Genomic DNA, 27,800 nt, shown 5'->3' on the forward strand with positions numbered 1-27,800 from the left:
TTTCATCAATTCAGACAAGTTTGCCAAGAACAGTGGCAGAAATGCAGCTCAAACCACAACAAACAGCCTTTCTTTAACATTGCCTAACCTAACTCCTATGCAAACAAATCATACATCAACTGAAAAAAAAAATAAAATAAAAATAAATAAATAAATAAATATATAAATATATATATATATACACATGTATATATATATATATATATATATATATATATATATATATATATATATATATATATATATATATATATATATATATATTTATTCACCCGGTATCAATCTTAGTTTAAATAAATAAACAAATACTTTTATGACTGCTTTTGTGGTAAAGGGTCACATATATCCATTATACCACAGGTGTCAAACTCAGTTTCAAAAGGGCCGCAGCTCTGCACAGTTTAGTTCCAACCCTAATTAAACGCACCTGACCAAACTAATTGAGTCCTTCAGGCTTGTTTGAAACCTACAGGTAAGTGTGTTGGAGCAGGGTTGGAACTAAACTGTGCACGGCTTCGGCCCTCCAGAAATTGAGTTTGACACCCCTGCATTATACCATCAGTAACACAACAGATTTAATGTTGGCCTAAAACTTTTGCACAGTACTGTAAATGCCATGCTAACCCAACTAAGACTTCCCTTCTTTTAAAGATTTTTTTGGATAAAATGTTCTATTAAATAAATAAATATAAATGTAAAAAAAAAAGAAAACACACACACAAAAAAAATGTAAAACTGTAATAAATTAATTTGTTTAGGCTTTTGATCCAATGGTTTGCCAGTGAAGTAAGTCTAATATGTAGAAGAGGAGCTGCTCTTACACGTGGCCTTCAGCCTGAGTGCTGGTGTGACCTCGGCCTGGACAGCAGAGCACCTCAAACGCAGCCCGGATACCCAGACGCCTCCTGATGATAGACGTCTGAACTGACATCTGAACACATAGATAAAACAACCCGTTATGAAAGCAGGTTTACACAAAATCCTCAATGGTTTTACAAAATTACACAATGGTTAACGACTACTTAAGATTACTTAAAGAAAACCTATTTTGTAAAAAGATCACGTTTAAAAGGCGTTTTAACACAGTTGTGTGGCAACAGTGTGTAAATATAGCCAGCATCCAGTGATAAAAATGTCTTGGAGAAACACTTCGATTGACATTCTCCCTATGTACGTGTCATCAGAGTGGGAAAGCCCCGCCCATTAGTGACGATTAGTTAATCACGAAGATAACATTAGTCCTGATTTGAACCTGCCACTATGCAGACACATAAGCATTTATAGCTCCACCCTCTTTTGAAAGAAGCACAATCTCATTTGAATTTAAAGCGACAGTCACCAAAACGTCACAATTTCGATCAATGCCTAAAAAGGGCATTAAGTTTCATAGAGTTATAAACAAATATTTGTTAGGTATTATAGGATGAAACTTCACATATGCCATCTAGAAACATCAGAGACTTATTTTACATCTTGAAAAAAGGGGCATATAAGGTCCCAATTAAAATATAATTCATACAGTACACTTTTAAGGGTCTTTTTGGTATTTCTGGAGCTTGACAGACACTATACTATTGAAGTTATGCGCTCAGTAGTGGTTTACACACATAATTGTCATAGAATTGAATATAATACAAAGTTAATCGTGATTCCAATCAAAGTTTTGTACTTATATACTGACAAATGTTAGGCAAATGGAGCACCATTTCCATGCCATGAGTTCAAAAGAACCAAAGCACCACCTCCTGGGAATGAGGGGAACATTCCATCCTTTTTACCTACATTTTCATGACAGACATTGATTCAGGTATTTGAGAACATCTGAAGTACGAGCATCTGAGATTAGATTCTATGCATTGAGATTGATAGTCCAGCTATCCAGTCCAGTATTTGTTTTATTTTTTGGGCACATCAAGGACTGTATTCTATAAATGTGTTTCCTGACTATAGTTTATTCGTTTGTGTTCTTATCAAATGTTTTTAACATAAGTTTAGTGCATACATTTTTTATTGCATTTAAATATTTTATTCATATCTTGGCATTTTTGTTAAAATCTTTATACCATTCTTATCTCCCAAAATAAACACAAACAATATATCGATTTAAAAGTATGGCTGCAAATCAAGAGACATTTCTAAAAAAATAGACTACAAAGTCTACAATTATTTTTTTTTGTAAATGTTTGTAAACTTTTTGTAAAAAAAAAAAAAAAAAAAAAAAGGATTTTAAAAGGTTTTGTGCATTTATTTATATTTATTTAGTGTAGTCAATTTTATTGTATGGAAAAGGGAAGACCTGAAAAGTATGCTGAAAATAAATTCTGTGGTAGGTCAGATGATGAAGTGCATCACTCACCAGTAAATATCCCCTGAACTGGTTATAAATAATAGCTGTCATTAGATTCATCAACAAATATGTTCCTGATAGGAAAAGAAAAACAATTTCAGTGTTAATGCACTGTTATGAATATAAATAATATTACTGCATTCCACATTTAAAACGTTGTAAAAAGAACAAAAGGATTTTAATTAGCAATGATGGGTTAAATAAAAGTGACAGGACATGCATTTGTTTTATAACTGATTTCTCTGTATATAACACAACTTCAATATAAGAAATAAAAATAGCTGTTTTAGTTGTTGTTGTTGTCTTTTTTCTTAAATCTTTAGACATCAAACAGTCTTGAAAAATATATCATAGTTTACATAAAAATATGAAGCAGCAAAAAAAGAGTTAAAGCATCTACTGTATGTACTATAATTAATTATATCAACAACAATAATTGATAAAAGAGCACCAAAATCAGCTCATTAGAATGATTTTTAAAGAATCATGTGACAATGAAGGCTGTAATAATGACACAGAAATTAAAAATTATTTTAAACGGCACTTTTTAATTGTACAAATATTTTACAATAATATTGTACCATAATAAAATTCATTTTCCTCCATCCCTGGTTTATCAGGGGTCGCCAACGAAAAAAAAAAAAAAAAGTATATTTAAAAAAAAAAAATTTACATTCTTAAATTATAAAAAATAAATAGAAAACAAATACAAATATGAATTAAAATTTTAAATCAAACTAAATTAAATTAAAAATAAAGATTAAATTTTAAAACTGTAAAAAAAATTTAAATACAAAAAAATAAATGAATATAATAAAAAATATAATAAATAAAAAAACAAAAAAATAAGTTAATTAAAAATTTAATTAAATAAAGTAAATTAAAATTAAATAAAATTTAAAAAGAGAAGAAAAGAAAAAATGTTTTAAAAAATTTATTAAAATTAAATAGTCAACATTTGAAGTGGATCAAAATAGGTTAATGAAAATAGCCTAAAACTATTGAAAACACCCATTCTTGTCTTAGGACAATTTTCAATCTTTTTTTAATCCGCTTTAAATGTTGACTACTATATTCAATATTTGAAAATCAAATAAATGCAAAAAAATAAAATAAAATAATAATAAATTATTCCAATCTTTTGGCATGTTGTGTATACAGTGACAATGACCTGAACACCATGCAACTTACCAAACACACTAAAGAGTATGAAAAATATAGAATAGCCTCGGTTTAGAGAGTATGCTGGAATCATGACTGTTGAGAGGAAAAAAAAAGTGATCAAAACAAAGTTATAGCACTGGTGTAGTTTCACATTTAAAACACATACAGGTACCTGTAAAAGTTTAACAAAAAATTGTGACAAGTCACAAGACCTTAAGTCATGTGGTTAAATGACTCATAGCTTCTACAGCAATGAGCCAGAAGTGACGGAGAATTTGACACAGCGCTGGTAAAATGTCATCTTGTGTCACTGACTACCTAAAGCTTTACTGAGTCATTCAGAGATTTACACCTCCTGAGAAACTGAAAACTTACCATCAGGGTTATTAGCTGTGGTGAGCAGCACTAGCAGAGAAGAAAGAGCTTTGGGAAGGTTTCTGAAGTATGTCTGCCATTCTCCATTCTGCTTCGGGTCCTACAGAAACACATTTTATCAGTCAACTGCAGCAATATACAGTGAGGGAAAAAGTATTTATCATGTCACGCTTTTTACTGGAAATAATATTTCTAAAGGAGCTGTTGACATGGAATTAAACCAGATTTAGGGGAAAAACCCAAACAATGCAAACACAAAAATATAACTAAAAAAAACAAATTCAGTAAAAAATGTTATGTGTAATAATGAAATGACACAAGGAGAAAATGTTGAACAACTTAAATGTATTTAATACTTTATAGTATTACTTTTTAGTTTTTCAAAGACTTCAACAGAGTGTAAAAATCTTGATGGTCCTTTGGGTCTTGTCTGTCAAATCTGAGCTCAATTTTGTATTTTCTATTGGATTCAAGTCAGGTGATCGGTTGGGCCATTCCACAGCTTGATTTTCTTTCTCTGAAAGAATTTGAGAGTTTCCTTGGCCGTGTTTTGGATCATTGTCTTGCTGAAATGTCCATCCTGGTTTCATCTTCATCATTCTGATAATGTATAAGTTGAACTGAAGCAGTGAATATTTATTTATAACGGCAAAGGGCAGAGGGTTGCTGAAGAACTACTGAGAGATTTCAGCTGCAATCTGGACTTTCACTGCCTTTTTGCACCTCCCTTTCTTCACGTGTTCAATTCTTGTTCACTGTATCATTTCAATTTATTAAGCTTAACTTTATTTGTAAAGTAATTTGATTTTTATTATTTTCATATACGTGTTACTTTGGTTGTTATCAACATGCAAGACATTTTTCTCACTCATTTTTTTAGACATTTTTCTCTCTTCTGTTTGCCGTTATCAGTCTCACAATTTTTTATTTTTTTATCTTTTTCTGAAATTCTTGAAAACACTATCATGGAGGTTTTTTTTTTTTATTATTTGAGCAAATAAGATTGTAAAAAAATTGTACTTTCTGATTCAAGAATAGAACAAGATCTGAACAGTTATGGGATATAATAAGGCAACGTGGTTTTATGGGGCAGGACAGTAAATTAAACATTTTTCTCTCTTCTGTTTGCCGTTATCAGTCTCACACAATTTTCTTTTTTTTTACAGAAGGTCTTTATAATTCTATTGTGGAGTTTTTCTTTTATTAATCGAACAAATAAGATTCTAAGAAATAAATTGTAGTACTATCTGATTTACTGCGCTTGTTTTCCCAACTATCCCAACTACTGAGAAACCCGGAAATGTAAAAAGGGTCTATAGAGTTAATCAATTTTACTTTTGTTAAAGTTTTTTTCAGATGGATTATTGGTAGTACTGATTGGGTAGTTTTACTGTACATGAACCCAGTTTAAAAAGTATTTAAGACATACAACACCGTATTTCAGTGAATTTAAGACTTTTTAAGCCCTACATTTAATTTGACTGCATTTTTAGACTGCGGACACCCTGTTGGTCACCTAAAAAAATGACAAACTATAACATTTCAAGTCATTTTAAATATTATATATATATATATATATATATATATATATATATATATATATATATATATATATATATATATATATATATATATATATATAGTTGAAGTCAGAAATATTAGCCCCCCTGAATTACTAGATCGCTTGTTTATTTTTTTTTCCCAATTTCTGTTTAACGGAGAGATTTTTTTCAGCACATTTTTACACATAATAGTTTTAATAACTCATTTCTAATAAGTGATTTAGTTTATCTTTGCCATGAAGACAGTAAATAATATTTGACAAGATATTTTTCAAGACACTTCTATACAGCTTAAAGTGACATGTAAATGCTTAACTAGGTTAATTAGGTTAATTATTCAGTTTAGGGTAATTAGGCAAGTTATTGTGTAATGATGGTTTGTTCTGTAGACTATCGAGAAAAAATATAGCTTAAAGGAGCTAATCATTTTGTCCTTAAAATGGTGTTTAAAAATGTAAAATATTATCAGACATACTGTGAAGATTTCCTTGCTCTGTTAAACATCATTTGCGAAATATATAAAAAAAGAACAAAAAAGGGGGCTATATATAGTATATATACAGTATATATATATATATATAGTAATTTATATATAGTAATTTTAAATGTTATTGCTAGTTTTAGGACTGTAATATTTGTTAGATTAGTTCTAGTTTTGGCTTTGGTACCGACTAATCTAATGTATATGCACAAATATTTTTTCGTAAAGCTTCCTACAGAAAATATGAATTTAAAAGAGAGATCTGTGAGGGGTGTACTCATTTGTGCTAAGTTGTATATTATAGAAGAACAATGAATAAAATAAAAATAATTTAAAAAATACATATTACATACTTTTTTTTAAATATCTTTTACTTTATGTATAAGGTTGTTTGCCCACTTAAGATTTTTTCCACCTTGGTTACAGAACAAACAACTACTGTCCAATGACTTGCTATGCCTAAAAATAAAATATATATGTATTTTCACAACAAAAGCATTGAAGCCAACAATGCAATAATAAGTCATTACAAAATCAGTAATTTTAGGCTGCAAATATTTTTATTTTTTTTTAAGTCAGTTGTGCTTGCCAGGGCATAAAATTGCTCTCAGGATGTTGAGGTTTTCTGCATGTAGTTGTGTGGCTTTACTACGATGAATTTTATGGTTGCAATGTGGCTGCTTCCAAGCTCATGTCAAAAGACCCCACACCTCATTTATGACAAGTTTGCATTTCCGTTAGCATTGCCTTTATACTTTTGTTTTCTTGTTTTATTATTCATCCAGCAAAATGAACTGCACATTTCACTTCCACGAGCTGCACTAAGAAATAATTGATCTCCAAATCATACAATCAAGTTACATTTCAAAGCTCATATTTTTAGCACGCACACTAGGGTAAAGGTCTTCATGATGCCACATGGACCTAAAACAACAGATATCTGACCTAAAGAGTTCTGGTCCAACACTTAGTATTAGATGCCTCAGTTAATGTAAATTAAAAGTGCTTTTCCCATATGGATCCATTAACAGCTAAACAATTATAGGATATAAAGAAGCTACAATGTTTTATTTATTTATTTATTTTTTTCTAAATTTTGTAGAGAACCCTCATCATAAAGGAAACAAATTTATCCAATAAACTAGTCACAATTGAAAGCCGAAGAAACTGGCATTCAGTAGTAAGGCAACAAGGTAATAATATATTTAAATAAATAAAGTCTTAGTTATATAATGATTTAGTGGCCAAATAAGTCAACAACTCACTAGCTTATGTTCATACTGACTTCATGGCTGTGCACATAGCAATGTAGTTCAATTCTAGTCTAAAATAAATGACGTCAAGAGTCGAATTTGGATGTAATATTATTTGGGTGTAATTTTCCTATATCAGGTATTTTCTGTTTAGGGTCTGTCGGGTTCTTCCTTAAAATTCAGATATCATTTGTGCTTTAAATTATTTATGCACTACTTAGTTTGTCCACACCACTGAACAGATGCATTACTTAACCGAGTATTACTATTTATGACAAGGTGTCAAGCAGCATTGAATTGGGGCGTTATTTAACTGACAGAAAAACACAAGATTCGTTACAACATCAAATGACTGAAGACGGACAAAAAAGTATTAAAAAAAATAATAATGATATTAAAACTCAAGCCTACAGTGACAAGTGCATGTGTGATGGTCGGTTCACACAAAATGCGTTTTTACTTTCCAACGTGCTACTTTTCTATGGTTTTTCAACTTAAACACAGCTTGATGGATGTGTGTGACTGGAACGACTGTGTCTCGCATCTTTTAAAGTGCCACGCACGTGAGTGCCACATTGTTTAGACGATAAGTCAACATTTTCTGCTCATTACTGTCAGTTTCACAGCACTGAACCAATCAGAAGAGCTCGGAGGTTGGACAATCATTGCTAGTTTACGTTTACAGGCGCTCTGCTATGCTGTGCTTTTTTTTAAGACCGTTCTGAACCGTTGCATCTTGCGGTTTTAGAAGCAAAGACGCGTTAAGTGTGAATGACAGCTAAGGACATTAAGAGAAGATGCAACGAAATGAAAATTCTGAGCGAAAACCGACTGGAAATTCTATGTGTGCCAAATTGAAAAATACTTAAAGTATTTTTTATTATTTTTGGTCACAATTTACAATAATGTTTCATTAATTAATGTTAGTTTACATGTTTACTAACATGAACTAAGAATGAGCAAAAGATCAATTGTATTTATTAATCATAATTCAACATTTACTATCATTAAAATCCAAATTCAAGTTCGTTAGCAACTTTATTTTCATTAACTAATGTAAACAAACATGAATAAATACAACTATAAAGGTTTGTTTATTGTTTGTTCATGTTAGTAAATGCTTTAACTAACAATAACTAATACAACCTTGTTGTAAAGTGGTACCATTTATTAATAAGTATAGAGTTAGTTTGTAAGACTGTTTTCAATTTATTTTATACCAATGAAATAAAAACAACAAAAGCCAATACAATAACCACATAGCATTTTTTTATCTCATATTTTTGGCTAAAAACTGAAAATGGAGGCCAAATATTTTGTGCTTCCCTTATTAAAAGTTACTCGCAACCCTATTTTAAACAGTTCGATGACAACTGCTTTCGAGAGAAACTTTCTGAGAGAAAAAACGCAGGCACTGGACAGGGTTGATTGAGCCTGGTTTATACTTCTGCGATGTGTAGTTACATTTTTTGAGAGGTGCACGTCAGTAACAGCCACATCAAGGACTATGCGAGCACACTCCGCCGGATAATATGCGTGAGCTTGTACTGTACACTACACACTTATGACGCATTAGAAGTTATTCATAATAATACTTAGAAGTATAAGTGCTAATAAAAAAAATAAAATCAAATGATGTGCGTGTGATAACTTATTACATCTGATTTGGCAAAGATCAGCATTCCAATCATGGTGAATAAGCAGATGTGCAATGCCAGGAGAAGAATCACACTGAAAGAGAAGGAGCAAGAGTACTTTTGTTTAGTGTTTAATAACACAATTGTACAATATCAGACTGTGGCAGCATCTAAACTGTAAAGTGAAAATACAGTATGGTATGAAGGCTGTTGGAAAGTCCCATAAAAAAAAAAGAACGTCATTACCTTGCTATCTCGGGAAGGGTCCTTTTAATACATTTTAGAGTTTTCTTCATAAGGGAAGAGTTTTGTAGGAGGAAAAATGGGCGAATCAGTCTCCTGACTCTTAAATTCTGCGGGACAGAATTACAGGGCAACATTACAGTCTGTCTATCTGAGGCTGACCGCTGTTGAGTCAATCCTGCCTCTCAACACATGCTCAGTATTTACAGAAAGAATATTATAAGTGACTATAATGCTTTTTTTAATGCATTTTATTTTAATTAGCTTCTTCTTTTATGTCATTTTTAAAGCGCATGAGTTCATTTTATTTAAAATTTAGTATGTTAATAAATTATAATTTAGTTATTAATAAGAACTATTAATGTATAGTTTACTTCTCATTATTTAATGTATGGAGACTTGTAATAAATTTCTACATTTTTAACATTGATTTTAAGAATATAAACAAACATTATTATTAAATTTTAAAAGTGTAAAATACTTAAAAAAAATAAAAATAAAAAAATTATATATATACATACAAAAATAAATATATATATATATATATATATATATATATATATATATATATATATATATATATATATATATATATATATATATATATATATATATATACAAAAAAATATATATTTTTTTTATTTAATGATTGGAAATTGCACAATATATTAACAGTCAATCAATAATTTTAACAATTAAAAAAAATCTATAACAAGTCGGTTCTATAAATCTATAACAAGTTCATTTGTCCGAGTGAAGTAATTTGTCTACTTATTAATTTTCAGATATAAAAGTAACTTTATTGACAAATATTTTTTAAAACGACAAATCTGAACTGTAGTTGTACTGTAAACAGATAAACGAAAAGCAAACCAGTTCTCATAAACTCACCTCATCGCACAACATGCTAATACTTAACATCCAATCAATAACCGATGCTGTGATCACTATTAAATAAGCCAACAGCCACTTGTTCATGCGAAACTCCTCCCATCCTATCAGATAACCCTGAAAAACAAACAATAAATCGAATACGTTATTTAATGCAACATTAAGCAACATATGCCACATTACACAATAAAAGATAATAGTTCATACATAGTGTCACTATTATGCAATATTAAAGGTTACATGTTTATCTCCAAGGGGTTTACATTCACCCAAAGTCCAAAAAGACACATTTTCTCACTGGAGTGTGACCTCTTTTTTTCTCACAGTAGTTCATTCTAGAATTCAGTATCACTAAAATTTTATCTTTGAAATTTAGCAGATCTTTAATATTCAAACAGCTACATTACACATTACATGAAATGTAATATCTGAAAAAGTATAATAGAGGCACTGTTTAAAAGCTCAGTACAACATTTGTTAAAAGACTAATTCCTAAAAAGGAATAAGCCTAACTTGAACACTGCATGCCAAACAATGGAAGAAAGTCATAAAGATTTGTATGCAATTATTGAGTGAACTATCTATTTAATTCTACAGTATATGAATTAATGCTTGTAAAAATGAGATTATTGTGAGATGATCACATGTTGGAGTCAGTACTACACTCTATCAGATGGACTTGTGGAGATATTGGTATTGCTGTTTTTTGTAGATCGTTATTGTCAGTGTTACATGTTATAGATTATTTGTTTTGAGCCTTTTTTACATTTGGGCGTTGAATATGTAATAAAATCTGACTGAATATTCCAAAATGAGCATTTAAAGTGTACAATATGAAGTATAAATAATATAAAAAATATATAATAGTGCTGGGCAAAGATTATTCGCATCCAAAATATAATATTATGCATGTATACTTTTTTGCATTATATATAAATTACAATTATATATGTAGAATTAGATAATTTGTGTATAGATATAATTTGTATCATATAAATATACACTCACTGGCCACTTTATTACACTAGCTACACCTGTCCAAATGCTATTTGATGCAAATTTCTAATCACCCAATCACATGGCAGCAACTCACATTTAGACATGTAGACATGGTCAAGACAATCCGCTGCAGTTTTAACCGAGCATCAGACTGAGGAAGAAAGGTGATTCAAGTGACCTTAAACATGGCACAGTTGTTGGTGCCAGACGGGCTGGTCTGAGTATTTCAGAAACTGCTGATCTACTGGGATTTTCACGCACAACCATTTCTAGAATTTACAGAGAATAGCCCGAAAAAGAGAAAACATCCAGAGAGTGGCAGTTCTGTGGCTGCAAATGCCTTGTTGATGCACGAGGTCAGAGGAGAATGGCCAGACTGGTTCAAGCTGATCGAAAGGCAACAGTAACTCAAATGACCACTTGTTACAACCGAGGTCTGCAGAAGAGCATCTCTGAATACATAACATGTCCAACCTTGAGGCGGATGGGCTACAGCAGCAGGAGACCACACCGGGTGCCACTCCTGTCAGTTAGAAACAGGAAACTGAGGCTACAATTTACACAGGCTCACCGAAATTGGACAATAGATAATTGGAAAAACGTTTCCTGGTCTGATGAGTCTCGATTTCTGCTGTGACATTCGGCTGGTAGGGTCAGAATTTGGCATCAACAACATGAAAGCATTGGTCCATCCTGCCTTGTATCAACGGTTCAGGCTGGTGGTGGTGGTGTAACAGTGTGGGGGATATTTTCTTGACACACTTTGGGCCCATTAGTACCAATTGAGCATCGTGTAAGCGCAACAGCCTACCTGAGTATTGTTGCTGATCATGTCCATGCCTTACTGACCACAGTGTACCCATCTACCGATGGCTACTTACAGCAGGATAACCCACCATGTCATAAAGCGCGAATCATCTCAAGACTGGTTTCTTAAACATAACAATGAGTTCACTGCACTCAAATGGCCCCCACAGTCACCAGCTTTCAATCCAATTGAGCACCTTTGGGATGTGCTGGAACGGGAGATTGGCATCATAAATGTGCAGAAGACAAATCTGCACCAACTGCATGATGCTATCATGTCAATATGGACGAAAATTTCTGAGGAGTATTTCCAGTGCCTTGTTGAATCTATGCCACGAAAGATTAAGGTTCTGAAACCAAAAAGGGGTCCAATCTAGTACTAGTAAGCTGTACCTAATAAAGTGGCCAGAGCGTGTATATGGTATATTTAAATTTGTTATTTTATCTAAGATAAAAGTTTGTATTTACATATACATAATATACACTCATGTACTGTGTGTAGGGATGTTTACATTTATAAATACACACAATATAAAAGAGGAGTATATTTGTAATTTGTAAATTTGTATTAATATAAATATAAACAAGCATTTACAATATAGTCATGCATATACTTTAAATGCACAAAACAATATACACAGTATCCACAAATATATTTTGTAAATATGAACTTTTATTTTGCATGTGATTGTGATTAAGCGTTTGAAAGAACTATTTTAAAAATAAATAAACATTTTCTCAAATACATGCATGCATGTGTGTATTTCTATATGCAGTACATAACAACTATACACAGTACACACCCATATAATGTCAAAACAAACCTTTAATCTTTTTTCCCAGCACTAAAAATACACACATTATTATTTATTTATACCTTTGCGGTGACATCTAGGATGAAGATACAAAGGCAGACGATCTCGATCCCCTCTGTCATTCCACAGGGTGGCTCCCAGGGCTTGGGTTTGACACGAATGTCTGAGGTGTAGGTTAAAGAGGAGGGTCTCTCAATGAAGGCCAAAGCCAGTACAACAGCAATAGTTAAGCCCAGACCCCTGCAAAAAGAACCAGAAACCAGATCAACAATAAATCTGTGTAAATAATACTGACAGATACACAACAACTGGGTTTGCAACTGTTTCACGCAGCAGATGCCCTTTCAGCTGCAACATTGTACTGGGAAACACCCACACACAAACACACACTCTCATACACTATGGCCAATTTAGCTGTGGGGGAAACTGGAGCACCCGGAGGAAACCCATGCCAAGATGGGGAGAATATGCAAACTCCACACAGAAATGCCACCTGGCCCAGCCGTCTTCTGTGAGGTGACATAGTGAGCAAGTGAGCCACCATGCCACCTAGTTCTCTTAAGACTTGTGGTGCGCTCGGGCCATTCATTCAACTGGGTGCGTCTGGAAGCCTCAAGTGCATCACACCACTTGCGCACGTAAGCCATGCACCTCCATTGAACTCTAGAAAAGACGCGATATGCGAACGCCATTTGCTGTCTCCAGCTGTTGATTTTCATGCACAGACATGGTGGATTCATCTGATTCGTTTACAAATGGGTTGCAGATCTATTCCTTGGCAGTTAGTGGGTCCTCATATTGATCTTTTCCCCTTAGCAAAGATGTTTCTTACTCATTTTGCTGCTTGTGGGTTAAACTTGGGTGCTCAAGCGACTCGAGATGCAAGCAAGAGAATATGATCATTTTTTCAAAATAAAAGATTTTTCGAAATAAAAGTTTGGTCAGACTCGGATAATAAATAAATCGGAAATAATTTGATTTCTTATGCGGCCTGGTACCAATTGATCTACGGACCGGTACTGGTCCGTGCCCTGGTGGATGAAAACCACTGTTGTAAATAATGTTCAATTTCTTTCACAGACGCATTGTCTAACCTCATGTCAAGAGCCTTGGGTAGGAATCTTGGATACGTTAAGTATTGCTTACATTCTACCCACAGAAACTACACTGCTGTCATATAATTACTAAAGCAGTTGTTCTATTTAAACCACAATCCAGGGGATGAGCTAGAAAATTTACTACAGTAAAAAAAAAAAAACATTTTTATACTGAAACGTGCTATAACTTAAAAAAACAATCGTTTGCTACTTCTAAACTCTCAAGTAAAATGGGTCAAGTGACAGTCCTGGTGGTCTCAACACTGGTCTTGTTTGTTTGCCTTTGTTTTTCAATGAAATGGTTTGTTCTGGGGTCAGATGTATACCGTACAGTGTTTTGTTTTGATTTTTGAGTATGAAAACCGAAGTGAATTAACTTGAATGTGAAAAGTGATGTGAAACTACTGTGTTTTGATTTCCATTTCTATTTCTTTTCTCTCTTTCTTGGTTTGTCTAGCAAAACAATGTCCATAAAAATACTATAAAAAATGCTGGGCACACAGTTTGGCTTTGTTTTTTAAAGTAATGGTTTGATCTGGGGTCAGGGTTTTGCTTTATTAAGTATGAAAACCAATGTGAAATAACTTATGTAATTCAAATAATGTAAGAAGCGATGTGAAGTTACTGTTTTAATTTACAATTTTATTTCTTTTCTCTCTCTCTTTTTCTAGCAAAACATTGTCCCTAAATATACTGTAAAAATGCTGGGTTTCGCACAATCGATTTGTGTTGGGACTACATAAAGGAATTAAGTTAACTTATTAGCTCTGACAAATTTAAGTGGATTGAACATAAAACAATTAAGTTGTCCACAAAAAAATCTCAAGAATTGTGTTGTTTCAGCTCACGTATATTTAATATCTAGTCATATTTAATTAATACTCATTAAAGAAGTAGTTTGAACAAAACAAAAAAAAACATAATTTTTTGTTTGCTTACCACTGACATAAGTTGGAGTAGTACCATCTATACAATCGTAAGGACCCAGAATCCACCCTGTGGTTAATGGATCGATACTGTAGAAAAGAGCACACAAAGAGCAATTAGTTATTTAAAAACCAACATATACAGTTAATATACACATTTTGTATACAACTGTCTTTATTTTGATTGTGTTTTTACCTTAATCGCATCTTCGATGAATACTACTGCCTGCTGGACATAAAGGTCTGCATCAGCATCTGTCATAGAGGAAACACATTAGCAAAAAAAATAGATAAAAAAATAAAAAAATAAAAATAAATAAATAAATAAATAATAATAATAATAATAATAATAAAAAGAATAAAAGAAGACGAAGAAGAAGAAGTGAAAGAAAAGTAAATAAAAAGAAAAAAAGTGTGTTTGAATGTAAAAAAATTATAATAAATATCTAGCTAAATGGTTCTAAATCCCTTAATTCTAAAGTAAAACTACGCTTTGTAATCTAAATCTGATTTGCTCTGCTCTTGCATCAGCGTCTGTCATAGTAGAAACACGTTAGCAAAAAAAAATGTTAAAGTGTGTTTTAATTTAAAAAAAAAATTATATATATAAATTTGCTCTGCGTGGCATCTTTCCTGTATTGAACCCATTCTTGCTTGTTTGCTTGCATTTATTGTATCATTCTATGACCTGTATCAATAGAATAAGCTGAATAAATATGCTGAATGTAAGACAATTATGTGTGTAGGCAGATTTTGCCCAGAGGCACCAAAGTTTTAAGTGTCACAGGAAATTCAGGATAGTCTTCACCAAACCTGAGCTTTCGCAGCAGGAAATGAGCCAGCAAATCCTGACTATCCTTGAGAGATAACACTTAGTACAGCAAAAGAGCAGCTGAAAGTCTAATTTCACTTTGTACGGGATGCTTATAAAACCCACTGACATAACCAGTCAGTTTAACATTTACATTAGCATGCATATTTTTTAAAATATAAAAACAACTTCAGACTTGTAACTATTTTTTAAAAAGTTCTAATTATTTCATTGATATTTTGGCAAAATTATTCCTTGATTTGCTATTATATTCAAGTTTATTTTTTTCTATTTCCCCCATTGATTTGCTTTTAAGCACTGTAGATCAAACGAATGACTTTATGCAATTATATTTGTGTGTTGGTGTGGAAATCAAAGTTTGCTATGTATGTATAAACTGTCAAATTGTATAAAAGTGAGTAATTTTTTTTTAGGTGTGGTACAAACAAATAATTACCTTATAAACTAATGGATGTTTCCAAGAAAGTAACAATATAAATAATAAATAAATAATATAATATAATATAATATAATATAATATAATATAATATAATATAATATAATATAATATAATATAAAGGGCAGCACGGTTGCGCAGTGGGTAGCACAATTGCCTCACAGCAAGAAGATCACTGGTTCGAGCCAAGCCTGAATCGGTTGGTGTTTCTGTGTGGAGTTTGCATGTTCTCCCCGTGTTCACGTGGGTTTCCTCCGGGTGCTCCAGTTTCCACCACAGTCCAAAGTCATGCGCTATAGTAAGCTAAATTGTCCAGTGTATATGTGTATGAATTAGAGTGTATGGGTGTTTCCCAGTGATGAGTTGCGGCTGGAAAGGCATCCGCTGCGTAATAACATATGCTGGATAAGTTGGCGGTAAAGGGACAGAGCCGAAATAAAGGGACTGAGCCGAAAAGAAAATGAATGAATGAATGAATAATCTAAAGTGTGGCTAAGTTGTTAGCACTGTCGCCTCATAGCAAGAACGTCACTGGTTCGAGTCCCGGCTGGGCCAGTTGGCATTTCTTGGTGGGTTTGCATGTTCTCCCCTTGTTTGCGTGGGTTTCCCCTACAGTCCAAAGACATGAGCTATAGGTGATTTGAATAAGCAAAATTGGCCGTAGTGCATGTGTGTAAATGCAAGAGTGTATGGGTGTTTTGCAGTGTTGGGTTGGCATTCGCTGCATAAAAAAATATGCAGGACAAGTTGCAGGTTCATTCCGCTGTGGCGGCCCTTGATTAATAAAGGGACTAACGAAAATGAATGAATGAATGAATGAATGAATGAATGAATAAAAAACAATTTTCCCAGTTTGGTTGTAGCTGGAAGGGCATTCGCTTTGTAAAACATATGCCAGAGTAGTTGATGGTTCATTCCACTGTGACAACCCCTGATAAATTAGGTACTAAGCTGAAGGGAAATGTATTAATTAATTATTAATATATAAATAAATAAACAGACGTAGACTTTTAGCATAAGGAAGAAAAAATGAAGACAGTGAAAGAGTTCAAAAATAAAAATAAAATTTGACAGACATTTTTTGACAAACATTGTTGTGCTTTATTAAACCATATCTGTAACTTTTTTATTATTAAACGTCATAAAAACTGTAGCGTTTATCTATTAGTCTTTCCTCATACTTTCCTTACCACTTGTAATTTGATACAAGAAAGCAATAACAAAAATATCTGAAGTCAAAGCAGATGACCTGTGAAGCAGCTAAACTAATCAAAACAGACAATGGTGTGTTTGTCTGACAGCAAAGACAGAAACCTAGCAGAGGTGATTGAACATGACACCAGCCTCAAAAAGACAAACTTTACCTTTCAATAATATAAATATGAGCCAAACAGAACCTCAAAACACGACAGAAAAGGCTATCTAGGACACTTCAGGCTGTAAAAAACATACCTTCTTCCACATTGCACGAATCGTCAGTCACCGAATAGGACAGTCGTCTTGATCTCGGCGTGTGTTCATCCGGATAATGTGGACAACTTTCATTGTGAGTTCCATAATCTCCTGAACCCTGGTTAATGCTGCCAGCCAGCAGCGGTTCTTCTTCCATCTAAACGGCTGCAAGTGTCCTACAAAACTCCCAAGTAAATCCCAAACAGAGCGTTGAAAGTTTTGGTATTGAAGAACAGACCTTAAACAAGTCTTCTCCTACCCATGTTTGTAAGTAAAGTGACAGTCTCGAGGCTCGACAACAAACATAGCGGAGAAAGGCTTGGTACTATTTCCACTGTGGAGTCACTTTGGTCAGTGTCCGGTGCAATAACATTTCGAGGAAGACAGCGGTAACCGAGGTGTTTTTAGGAGACGTTCAACTCCACCCATATCCTCACTCACATAAAACTTTTTTTCTGCTTGCTCATGTCACAGCACGACCAGTAAGGTAAATTTCGATTCAGTGAGTCGATTCGAATGATTCTTTACAATGAATCATTTGCAAATGCATTGATCATTCTCCATCAAAAAGCTTTTAAAATACGCAGAATATTCTAATCATAATGTTTTTGATGGGACCGTGTAGATTTTTAGGCTAATAGTGTTCTTAAAGGCACCTTTCCTTTAGCCTTAGTAAACGTGTGGAAACATGAGCTTATTCAGACTTGTTCCAAGTTTTCCTCAGGGTTTACTCGCGTCAGAGCACCAGCTGAACTGTAGGATTAAGCAATCACGCATTTACCGGAAACTTAAACACTTTTAATGTGAAAGTTAAACGAGGGAGTAATTAATTACTTTATTTTTCTCATTTGTAGTTACGTTGCGTAAAACAAGCTTGTGTTTGTGTGTGTGTCCGAAGTTCAGACCGTTTCACACTTACAAAAAGGAAGTCAAACTCTACTGCAAAAACCACATCTAACCCACAACCGCCTCCTCATGCGCCAAGACAACAGAAAACACACCCCTTGGTAATTATCCTACAAAGCAAAACATAATAAAATTATGTTGTTATAATTATGTTAGGTGTTATCTCCTTTACGGTGAAAAAAATTAACGTTAGAGATTACTTTTTTGCAGTTCAATAGGGTATTTGCATCATAAGCTAGTGTTTCTTCCCATACTGATAAACTTTCGGTGAACGTGACTTTTTTAAATAAATTATTTTATTTCAATTATTATTATTTATATTTTGCAGACAAATTCTATTTTTCAACTAAAGAAGGTTACATTTATATTAAATTACTGTTAAGTATAAAAAACTTGCCTTATATACTATATATTGAAGTGATGTATAAATTAATTTATATATATATATATATATATATATATATATATATATATATATATATATATATATATATATATATWWTATATATATATATATATATATATTTATGCAATTAAATGTTTTTAGATAGTTATGGTTGTACAAATATATTTTGCTAACTCAATGTACATTTTGCAACATGTGGTATCATTACTTTAAAACGTTTTGTTTTTGCAACATTTAATAACCGTTTTTAAGTATTACAAAGGTAAAAGGCCATGTTTGAATTAAACAAAAAAATAAATGTTTTGTCTATGTGTTGAGATTTATAGAGATTTCTAATTAGTAAGTAATTTCATTACTTAATGAGAAAAGTAAACAATTAAAAAAAAAAACATTTTAAATACAATTTAATTATGTAATTACAAATCAGGAATTACTTTTATAGCAACTTACCATACAAATATACATATGTATATTTACGTAATATACAGTAATTAACATTTTAACTACCTTACCAAGAAAAAAAAATTGGATTGCATTTTTTTAACTCCTAATCTCGCTACTTAACACACTCAATGCATTTTTTTTTCCAACGCATTCCATAATTTCTAAAATATCAACCTCTACCAAATGGTTGATTTGTTGGTGTATGGTAAAAGTACCGAAATTAATACAAATGAAAAATAAAAATTATAAAGTGTAAGACCAATTTTTTTTTTTTTAATATTCTAAATAAAATAAATTTGAATACTAAATCACCTTTATTTTTAAAAGTATGCCGTAAAATATTTCAGATTCTCATTTAACATGTTTTCTTGGTGTTGTTGATTTACAGTAAAACCAAAATCAAGTGTAGTATTGCAACAAGATTATGTGTGCTTGATTTTTTTGTAAACCAACAATGCTGTGTGTAAGACATTATTTAAAACAGTCATTCTTTAAAATACTTTAACAGTCATTATTTAAAACAGTCAAAACATGGTCAACCGTTTGGTAGAGTGGCAGTCAAAGGGGTTTTATACAGTTGAAGTCAGAATTATTTGCCCCCCTGTTTATTTTTTTTCCTCAATTTCTGTTTAACTGAGAGACTTCAACATTTCTAAACATAACAGTTTTAATAACTCATCTCTAATAACTGATTTATTTTATCTTTGCCATGATGACAGTAAATAATATTTGACTAGATATTTTTCAAGACACTTCTATACAGCTTAAAGTGACCTTTAAAGGCTTAATTAGGTTAATTGGGTTTAACCAGGCAGGTTAGGGCAATTAGGGAAGTGATTGCATAACAGTGGTTTGTTCTGTAGACTATCAAGAAATATATATAGCTTAAGGAGCTAATAATTATGTCCTTAAAATAGCTTTTTCAAAATTTAAATCTGTTTTTAGCCAAAATATAACAAATAAGACTTTCTCCAGAAGAAAAAATATTATCAGATATACTGTGAAAATGTTCTTGCTCTGTTAAACATCATTTGGGAAATATTTAAAAAGGGAAAAAAAAAAAATCTAAGGGCTAATAATTCCGACTTCAACTGTATATGCATGTGTGTGTGTGAGAGAGAAATCTTTAATCTTTAATCATGAATTATTGCTCCTCCGCAGATAATCTAATAACAATTTAAATAGCATACCTGAACTTTACAAAAACATATTTGCAATAAGTATGCTACATTAAAATATAATCCTTATATATACACGAGTACACTAACTCTTTTTATAGCGAAATGTCTTATATAGAATGTTCATTTTTACAAGTAACAAAGTTCAAGAGATCCAGCAACAGGAATGACCCAGTGATCATTGAGACTGCACTGACATGATCTTGGTAAAATAGATTCAGCTGATCTGATGTTGTTTATTGGCGAGTTGCACAAGGAAAATTGTAATTACAGTATCACAGATTATGTCTCTACCATATGTACTATTTTCACCTCTATTCATTTTCAAACAACTATCATTATCAAATACTATATTAATAATCATAAACATCATCATTTGCATTGTAATTCGAACATACATACTGTAGCTAAAGACATTAGGATTTACACATCCTAAGAAGAACACTATTGATAATTTAGAGAAAGATACAGTGCGTTGACAGTCTGACTGAAAGAATGTTGAGAAGCAAGTGTCCACAATTACATCAGTGGCTGAGGTTAATCTTTGGACCGAGGATAAGTTGATTCTGATAGCTTTTACATGTGTAGATGTCCTCCATATCACTCCATCTTAGCTACCTGTGTAGGACAAAATGGAATGGATTAATTGCTAACAGGAAAAAAAAAAACTACACAAACAGAAGTCAGGAAGAAATGCAGATAGATTCATGTACATTATTAATAAATGTTTGGAATAATTTTTCAAAAGACGGTTCTTTTTTATTTTATTTGTTTATTTGGCAGGGACAGTGTATATTAATTATCACTGCTGCAAATGCAGAATTACCCAAAATTACATTTTTCATTCATTGTCCCTGGACAGATGTTAACATCCTCAAGCTAAAAACATTAGAAAATTATACAACAGACCAAGCATAACTAAGAAGCACTAATACAGACATAGATAAATAAATCCTAATAACTCATGCTCACTAAGGTTGCATTTGTTGGCTAATATTGTGTGAACTATTATTATAACTTAAATAAAATAACAATTTTATATTTGAAAATATTGGTGAAATGGTGAAAAGGTTCAATTTTAGTTATACTTCAGAAAATATTCTTCAAATATATATATATATATATATATATATATATATATATATATATATATATATATATATATATATATATATATATAATTTATTTTCAATTTATGTGGAACATATAAGTATATACTGAAATGAAATGTTTTTTGTATATTATGGATTTCTGATCATTTTTATCATTTTAATGCATCGTTTCTGAATGACTTTCGAGTGAAATGTAATGACTTCTAAAAATGAATCTTTTCAATTACATGAATACAGTCAATTATGCTTTAAAATACCCTAAAATAGAAACGCTACAGCTGTTGTGTGCTTTTAATTAAATTATTGCTAACTTGGTACAAATAGGAGACTTATTTAAAAAAAAAAATAATTGTTTTAAATTCATACAGTATTTTTTGTGTAAAATTGTAATATTGATAACTTTAATACATATAAAAACATAAACACACACACAGTTATTGGTGGTTTACGAGGACTCTATATAGGTGTAATATATTTTATAGAGTAAAAACTGTTATTATATGGCCCTACCCCACCTCTACCCCTAAACCCAACACTTTGAAGAATGTGATAAGACCCCATTAAGCATGATTTTTAAGGCATGTATAGGCCCACACGGAATCTGCGCATGCAGAATTCTGCAGATTTCTAGCCCATTGTTAATTCTGTTTATTTACTTGAGTAAATTTGTGTAAATCTATATTTATTCAGTTTTTAAATTAATTACAGTAATATTATTGACTAATATGAAAATGTTCATCTGATTTATGTACCATGCTCTTTGTACAGTAATATTATGTCTTTTAGTAGATATATTATATGAGAGACTTGCTTTGTTTACCAAATAAAGTGAATCTAATTGGATTTGCATTTTAATCATTAAATAAAAGTTTAAATGGTCTTAATTTTCATTTCATATATTAAGGTTTTAGTTATGATACTCCCAAAATAATTCCGAAGATTTTTACCAAAATTTTCCGCAAAAATAGCAAAGAACGTCCGCACATTCTGTCTGGCCCTAGGCATGTCCTATAAACCACTTGAATAGACTATAACTAGGTCATACCATTGTGATTATACATATTTGCCATGTAAACCACCAAAACGTGTGTACATGTGCACACAAACATTGGTATTGGTGGTTTTTGAGGACTCTCCATAGGTGTAATGTATTTTATACAGTAAAAACTACTTATTACATGACCTCCCCACCACCACCACCACCAAATACCACTAATCCTAACACTTTTAAAAAAGAAATGTGATAAGTGCCCATTTAGTATTTTTGCATACTTTAAGGACATAAGGTAGACTAGATTAGTAAATCACTTTAATAGAGTACAACTAGATCATACCCTTGTAATTATACAAATTTGCCTCGTAAGCCACCAAAACCAGTATACACACACACATTGATATTGGTGGTTAACAAAGACTCTCCATAGGTGTGATGTACTGTATTTATACCACAGGTATCAAAGCCAGTTCCCGGAGGGCCGGAGCTCTGCAGTTTAGTTCCAACCCAAACAAACACACATGATCAAACAAATTGAGTCCTTCAGGCTTGTTTTAAAGTGAGTTGAAGTAGGGTTTGAGCTGAACTGTGCAGGGCTGCGGTCCTCCAGAAACTTGCTTTGACACCAGTGATTTAGAGATTAAAAACTGCTTATTACATAGCCCTACCCTAACTCTACCCCTACACCCAACACTTTTTAAAACTAAAATGTGATAAGACTCTGTTAAGTATATATTTTTTGTGCATTTTGAATTGTGAGGACATAAGGCATGTCCTAGTAACAGGGTACAACTAGGTCATACCTTTGAGATATATACAAATTTGCCTTGTAAACAACCAATATACACACACACACACACACACACTCACAATTATTCTGAACTTTTGGCCTGTCATGTTTACAGAGTGCAGTTAAGATAATAATAAAGTATAGTTAAATTACATTCACTAAATATATATTAGGCATGGGACAATGACCGTTTTCAAGGTATACCGTGGTTTGGAAAAGTCAAGGTTTTGAAACCATAAAAGTTTTCTGTAATACTGTTCCTAAGGTATGTTAATGTAATTTACATTAACTTAAATGCTAATGTAAGTTTTTATTTAAATTTTTTTTTCAGTACAGCAGTATCTCTAGCAGAAAAGATATCCAAAGATGCCGTTTTAAATTGTAAAGAAATGTGTGTTTTAGAAACTAATGAAGACAGCAGAAGTCAATAATTCATTTAAATTATTTAGCCTGGCATGTTTACTGCTCGAAAATATTATAAATCTTTCAAAAATAAAGATTTTTATAATAAATAAAGAAGGTGGGGGGGGGTGTTGTTTTTTACCCAGACATTTAAAAAAAGAATACATTTTAGAGCAGTGAGCACAAATTTTCACTCTGTAATAAATACTACTGTATACATGTGTCTTTGTGTACAGTTGAAATATGAAAGCTTGTTATTATACAGTCCACATCACATAGAGATCACACTGTTCAGTAGAAGTGCTGACCTCATTGTCGATGCAGCGGAATTGCCAGCTCCACCGCGTGTTGTAAAGGAAAGGACGGAGGTCAAAGCGGTTGTCATCCGGACCGTAGCTATCAGCATGATAAGAGGGTGTTACCGTTGTCATCTTATGTCTATTGATTGAGTACATCCGAAAGAAATGTTTCACTTTCGTGGCCACCTGCAAACCCCCCAAAAAGATCATGTCAATGTGTTAATATATCATTGTACAATATAAATATTAATAATTACTGCTTTTGCAAGTAGTTTTAATGGGATAGTTCACCCAAATATGAAATTTACTCACTATTTAGTCACCCTCAAGTGGTTAAAACCCTTTTTTGAATCGCTGAAAACCTGAAACCATTGACTTCCATACTAGGAAAAACTAATACTATTGAAGTCAATGGTTACAGGTTTTCAGCGTTCTTCAAATTATCTTCTATTTTGTACAACAAAAGAAAGAAATTTAAAAAAAAAGTTTGTGACAAGTAAAGAAAGAGTAAAATATGACAGAATTGTCATTTTTGGGTGAACTATCACTTTAAATCATATCTATTTTATAACATCTATAACATGGGTGCCCAAACTTGGTCCTGAAGGGCCGGTGTCCAGCAGATTTTAGCTCCAACTTGCCTCAACACACCTGAATGGGTGTTTCTAGAAAGCCTAGTAAGAGCTTGATTAGCTAGCCCAGGTGTGTCTGATTGAGGTTGGAACTTAACATTAGGGCTCCGTCCGAAACCGCATACTTCCATACTATAAAGTACGCTAAAATCAGCATGCGAGCAGAGTAGTATGTCTGAATTCATAGAACTCAAAAATCTGTGTGCGAGAAGTACCCTGATGACTTACTACTTCCGGCGAGATTCTGGAGTGCGCATTCCATGCATGCTGCGCTATCCCATGATGCCCCGCGAATGAATTCATAAATGGGGGTAAAGCGACGCAACTGACACAGTTAGGTCACGTGACCATGACAAAATGGCAGATGAAGTACGTCCGAGTCTGCAGTACCTACTGAGTAGTATGCAGTTTTGGACGCAGCCTAAGACATCGACTCTCTAGGACCGAGTTTGGACACCCCTGATATTATTAGGCTGGCTTGTGTAGCAGACTACTGTTATCCTATTTTTCTTCTGAGACTAAAAAACAAAACGCATCTTCTTCTAGAGCTTTTGAGCTATGACCACCAAACTCACACCAAACCTTCAAACTGGTCTGATTAAGTGTGCTATATCTTTTCCAACTGATCTGACTTTCGGTTTTCCGAAAAACGTCCCGGGACCGTCGGAAAAATCCCATTGACTTAACATTGGACCAGACTTTGTGACCTCATAACTCTGCATCAGACTGTCATACAGACTTCTAACTGGGCTCATTTAATTCAGACTACCTAACTGCCAATACCTGATGAGCTTTTAACTTTCTGGCCACGCCCTAGTAACCACTTTTGGGACCCTAGAAACTGTCCCATAGACTTCCATTCAAAAGACTGTCATTGACTTTACATTGGATCAAACTTTGAGAGCTTATAACTCTGCATCAGACTGTCCTACAGACTAATGGCTGAGCTCAATCAACTCAGACAACCAAACTACCAATAACGGACGAGCTTTTAACTTTCTAGCCACTCCCTAACTACCAGATACTGCACCCTAGCAACTGTCCCATAGACTGCCATTATAGAGACCCAGATTGATATCGTCATGCTGTAGTGTTATAGCAACATGCTAATAATGATTAGCTAAGTACTTTAACATTCTAGAAATGTAATATCTATCTATCTATCTATCTATCTATCTATCTATCTATCTATCTATCTATCTATCTATCTATCTATCTATCTATCTATCTATATATATATCTAGCTATCTATACTTTTTAAAACTGTATAAACCAAATAAACTATTACCAACAGGCTTTCACAAGCCAGCCTCAAAGTTTGTCTCGACAAACTTTAATAATCTAGTTCTAACTTATTATTTTTAATTATGTGTATAATGAGAATAAGAATGAGTATAAATAAAAAGCAAATGGGATCCTAATGTTGTACTGAAATATTTACTGCATGTTGACCTGTGAGGGAGAGAAGGTGTCTTTCCACGAACTAATGAGCTTGCAAAACATGCTATACGGGCCACACTTGGAGATCTTCCTGAGTCTGCCGATCACAGACAGCTCTGAATAGGTCATTCCCATGTCAGCCTGAGGGAGGAGGACAAAAACACGTGTCTCAGATAGGTTAAAAATATCAGCCTGCACACACAGAGTAATGGAAAAAGCTGAGAAGGCCACAGCATTGTCTCTTTCAATTCGCAAATCTTGTCCAATCTTCACTTTCTCCCACAAATTCCGATAGACCCTTTTTTTTCCAGGTTTTTCAGTAATAATAGTAATGGCTCTAGTTAAATTTAGAGCGCAGTGAATCGGAGAGTACAACAAATATTTTTTTTTACAATCCTATTTGCTAAAATAATGAAAGAAAAACTCCTCAATCGTGTTATCAAGACTTTCAGAAAAAGGAAAAAAAATATTGTGTGAGACTGATAATGGCAGCCGGAAAAGAGAATAACAATTACTCTCAGCCACATAGATGCTGTGATGGAAACACCTCGCATATAAGCAGTAATTTGTTTTTTGTAATTTAACGCAAAGATGATATGATACATTCATAAATGCATATACAGTTGAAGTCAGAATTATTAGCCCACTAAATTATCAGCCCCCGTTTATATTTTTCCACAGTTTTTGTTTATCGGAGAGAAGATTCTTTTAGCATATTTCTAAACATAATAGTTTTAATAACTCATCTCTAATAACTGATTTATTTTATCTTTCCCAAGATGACAGTAAATAATATTTGACTAGATGTTTTTCAAAACTTTTATACAGCTTAAAGTGACACTTAAAGACTTACCAAGGTTAATTAGGATTACTAGGCAGGTTAGGATAATTGGGCTGTAGATAATCAAATATATATATATATATATATATATATATATATATATATATATATATATATATATATATATATATATATATATATATATATAGCTTAAAAGGGCTAATAATTTTGTCCTTAAAATGTTTTTTAAAATAATTAAAAACTGCTTTTATTCTAGCCGAAATAAAGCAAATAAGACTTTCTCAAATAGAAAAAAATATTATCAGACATACTGTGGAAATGTCCTTGCTCTGTTAAGCTCTGTTTAATATTTAAAAAAAATATTTTCATTCATTCATTTTCTTGTCGGCTTAGTCCCCTTATTAATCCGGAGTCGCCACAACGAAATTAACCACCAACTTATCCAGCAAGTTTTTACGCAGCGGATGCTCTTCCAGCCGCAACCCTTTTGGAACTTCTTTGGAAGTTTTAATAACTCATCTTGTGAAAAGGGTCCCTTAGGGGGGCTGTTCACATATCACCTTTTGCACGGTTAAGTTCGCTATTTCAAATGAAGATGTATAGCAGGGATAGATTACCAGCTTCAAGGTTTACCATGGGTTGAAAAATTCAAGGTATTAAAACCACAAAAAATTACTGTTATACTGTTCCTAAGGCTTTTGTAATTGTAATTTTAAAATTTTTATTTATTTTTAACATGTTTTTTTTTTTTTACAATATTTACGGTGACAGTGTCTCTAGCAGAAAAAAAACATCCATGTTAAAAGCTCTTGGTCAGCCCAGGATTCAGGAAACATTTGAAAAACAAGTCTCTTGTGCAACCAAACATTGAAACCTGATTTAGACCTGAACAGTGCAGTGGCTTAAATGATATTCAAAGACAAGAAAGGTATAAAGAGATGGTTTTTTAAGTTCGAAACCTGTGTTTTTGAAACTAATGAAGATGTCAGAAGTCAGTGATTTATTTGAATTATTTAGCCTGACATGTTTACTGTTCCGAAATATTATAAATATTTCACACTGCACACTGCTTCATGTG

At 32.6% G+C, this 27,800-nt stretch overlaps 2 protein-coding genes across 2 annotated transcripts in view; both read right to left on the reverse strand.

Annotated features, from left to right (window-relative positions):
• The window catches only part of tpcn2 (two pore segment channel 2), a 47,068-nt gene extending 29,331 nt beyond the window's left edge, over nucleotides 1–17,737 (reverse strand). Inside the window, exons 1-11 of the mRNA NM_001077722.2 lie at nucleotides 17,318–17,737; nucleotides 14,794–14,852; nucleotides 14,611–14,687; nucleotides 12,637–12,814; nucleotides 9,954–10,070; nucleotides 9,066–9,172; nucleotides 8,841–8,913; nucleotides 3,887–3,986; nucleotides 3,539–3,604; nucleotides 2,357–2,421; nucleotides 822–931 (exon numbers count right to left, since the gene is read on the reverse strand). Of these exons, the coding sequence (NP_001071190.2) occupies nucleotides 822–931; nucleotides 2,357–2,421; nucleotides 3,539–3,604; nucleotides 3,887–3,986; nucleotides 8,841–8,913; nucleotides 9,066–9,172; nucleotides 9,954–10,070; nucleotides 12,637–12,814; nucleotides 14,611–14,687; nucleotides 14,794–14,852; nucleotides 17,318–17,474 (1,109 nt within the window). The 5' untranslated portion in view covers nucleotides 17,475–17,737. The remainder of the gene's footprint in view (nucleotides 1–821; nucleotides 932–2,356; nucleotides 2,422–3,538; nucleotides 3,605–3,886; nucleotides 3,987–8,840; nucleotides 8,914–9,065; nucleotides 9,173–9,953; nucleotides 10,071–12,636; nucleotides 12,815–14,610; nucleotides 14,688–14,793; nucleotides 14,853–17,317) is intronic.
• A 2,717-nt stretch (nucleotides 17,738–20,454) lies between these two features.
• The window catches only part of nadsyn1 (NAD synthetase 1), a 31,947-nt gene continuing 24,601 nt past the window's right edge, over nucleotides 20,455–27,800 (reverse strand). Inside the window, exons 19-21 of the mRNA NM_001099253.1 lie at nucleotides 25,933–26,061; nucleotides 23,858–24,034; nucleotides 20,455–20,869 (exon numbers count right to left, since the gene is read on the reverse strand). Coding sequence (NP_001092723.1) covers nucleotides 20,852–20,869; nucleotides 23,858–24,034; nucleotides 25,933–26,061 — 324 coding nt within the window. The 3' untranslated portion in view covers nucleotides 20,455–20,851. The remainder of the gene's footprint in view (nucleotides 20,870–23,857; nucleotides 24,035–25,932; nucleotides 26,062–27,800) is intronic.

This window comes from Danio rerio, chromosome 7, assembly GCF_049306965.1.
Source record: "Danio rerio strain Tuebingen ecotype United States chromosome 7, GRCz12tu, whole genome shotgun sequence".
In the NCBI taxonomy this organism is placed as follows: Eukaryota; Metazoa; Chordata; class Actinopteri; order Cypriniformes; family Danionidae; genus Danio; species Danio rerio.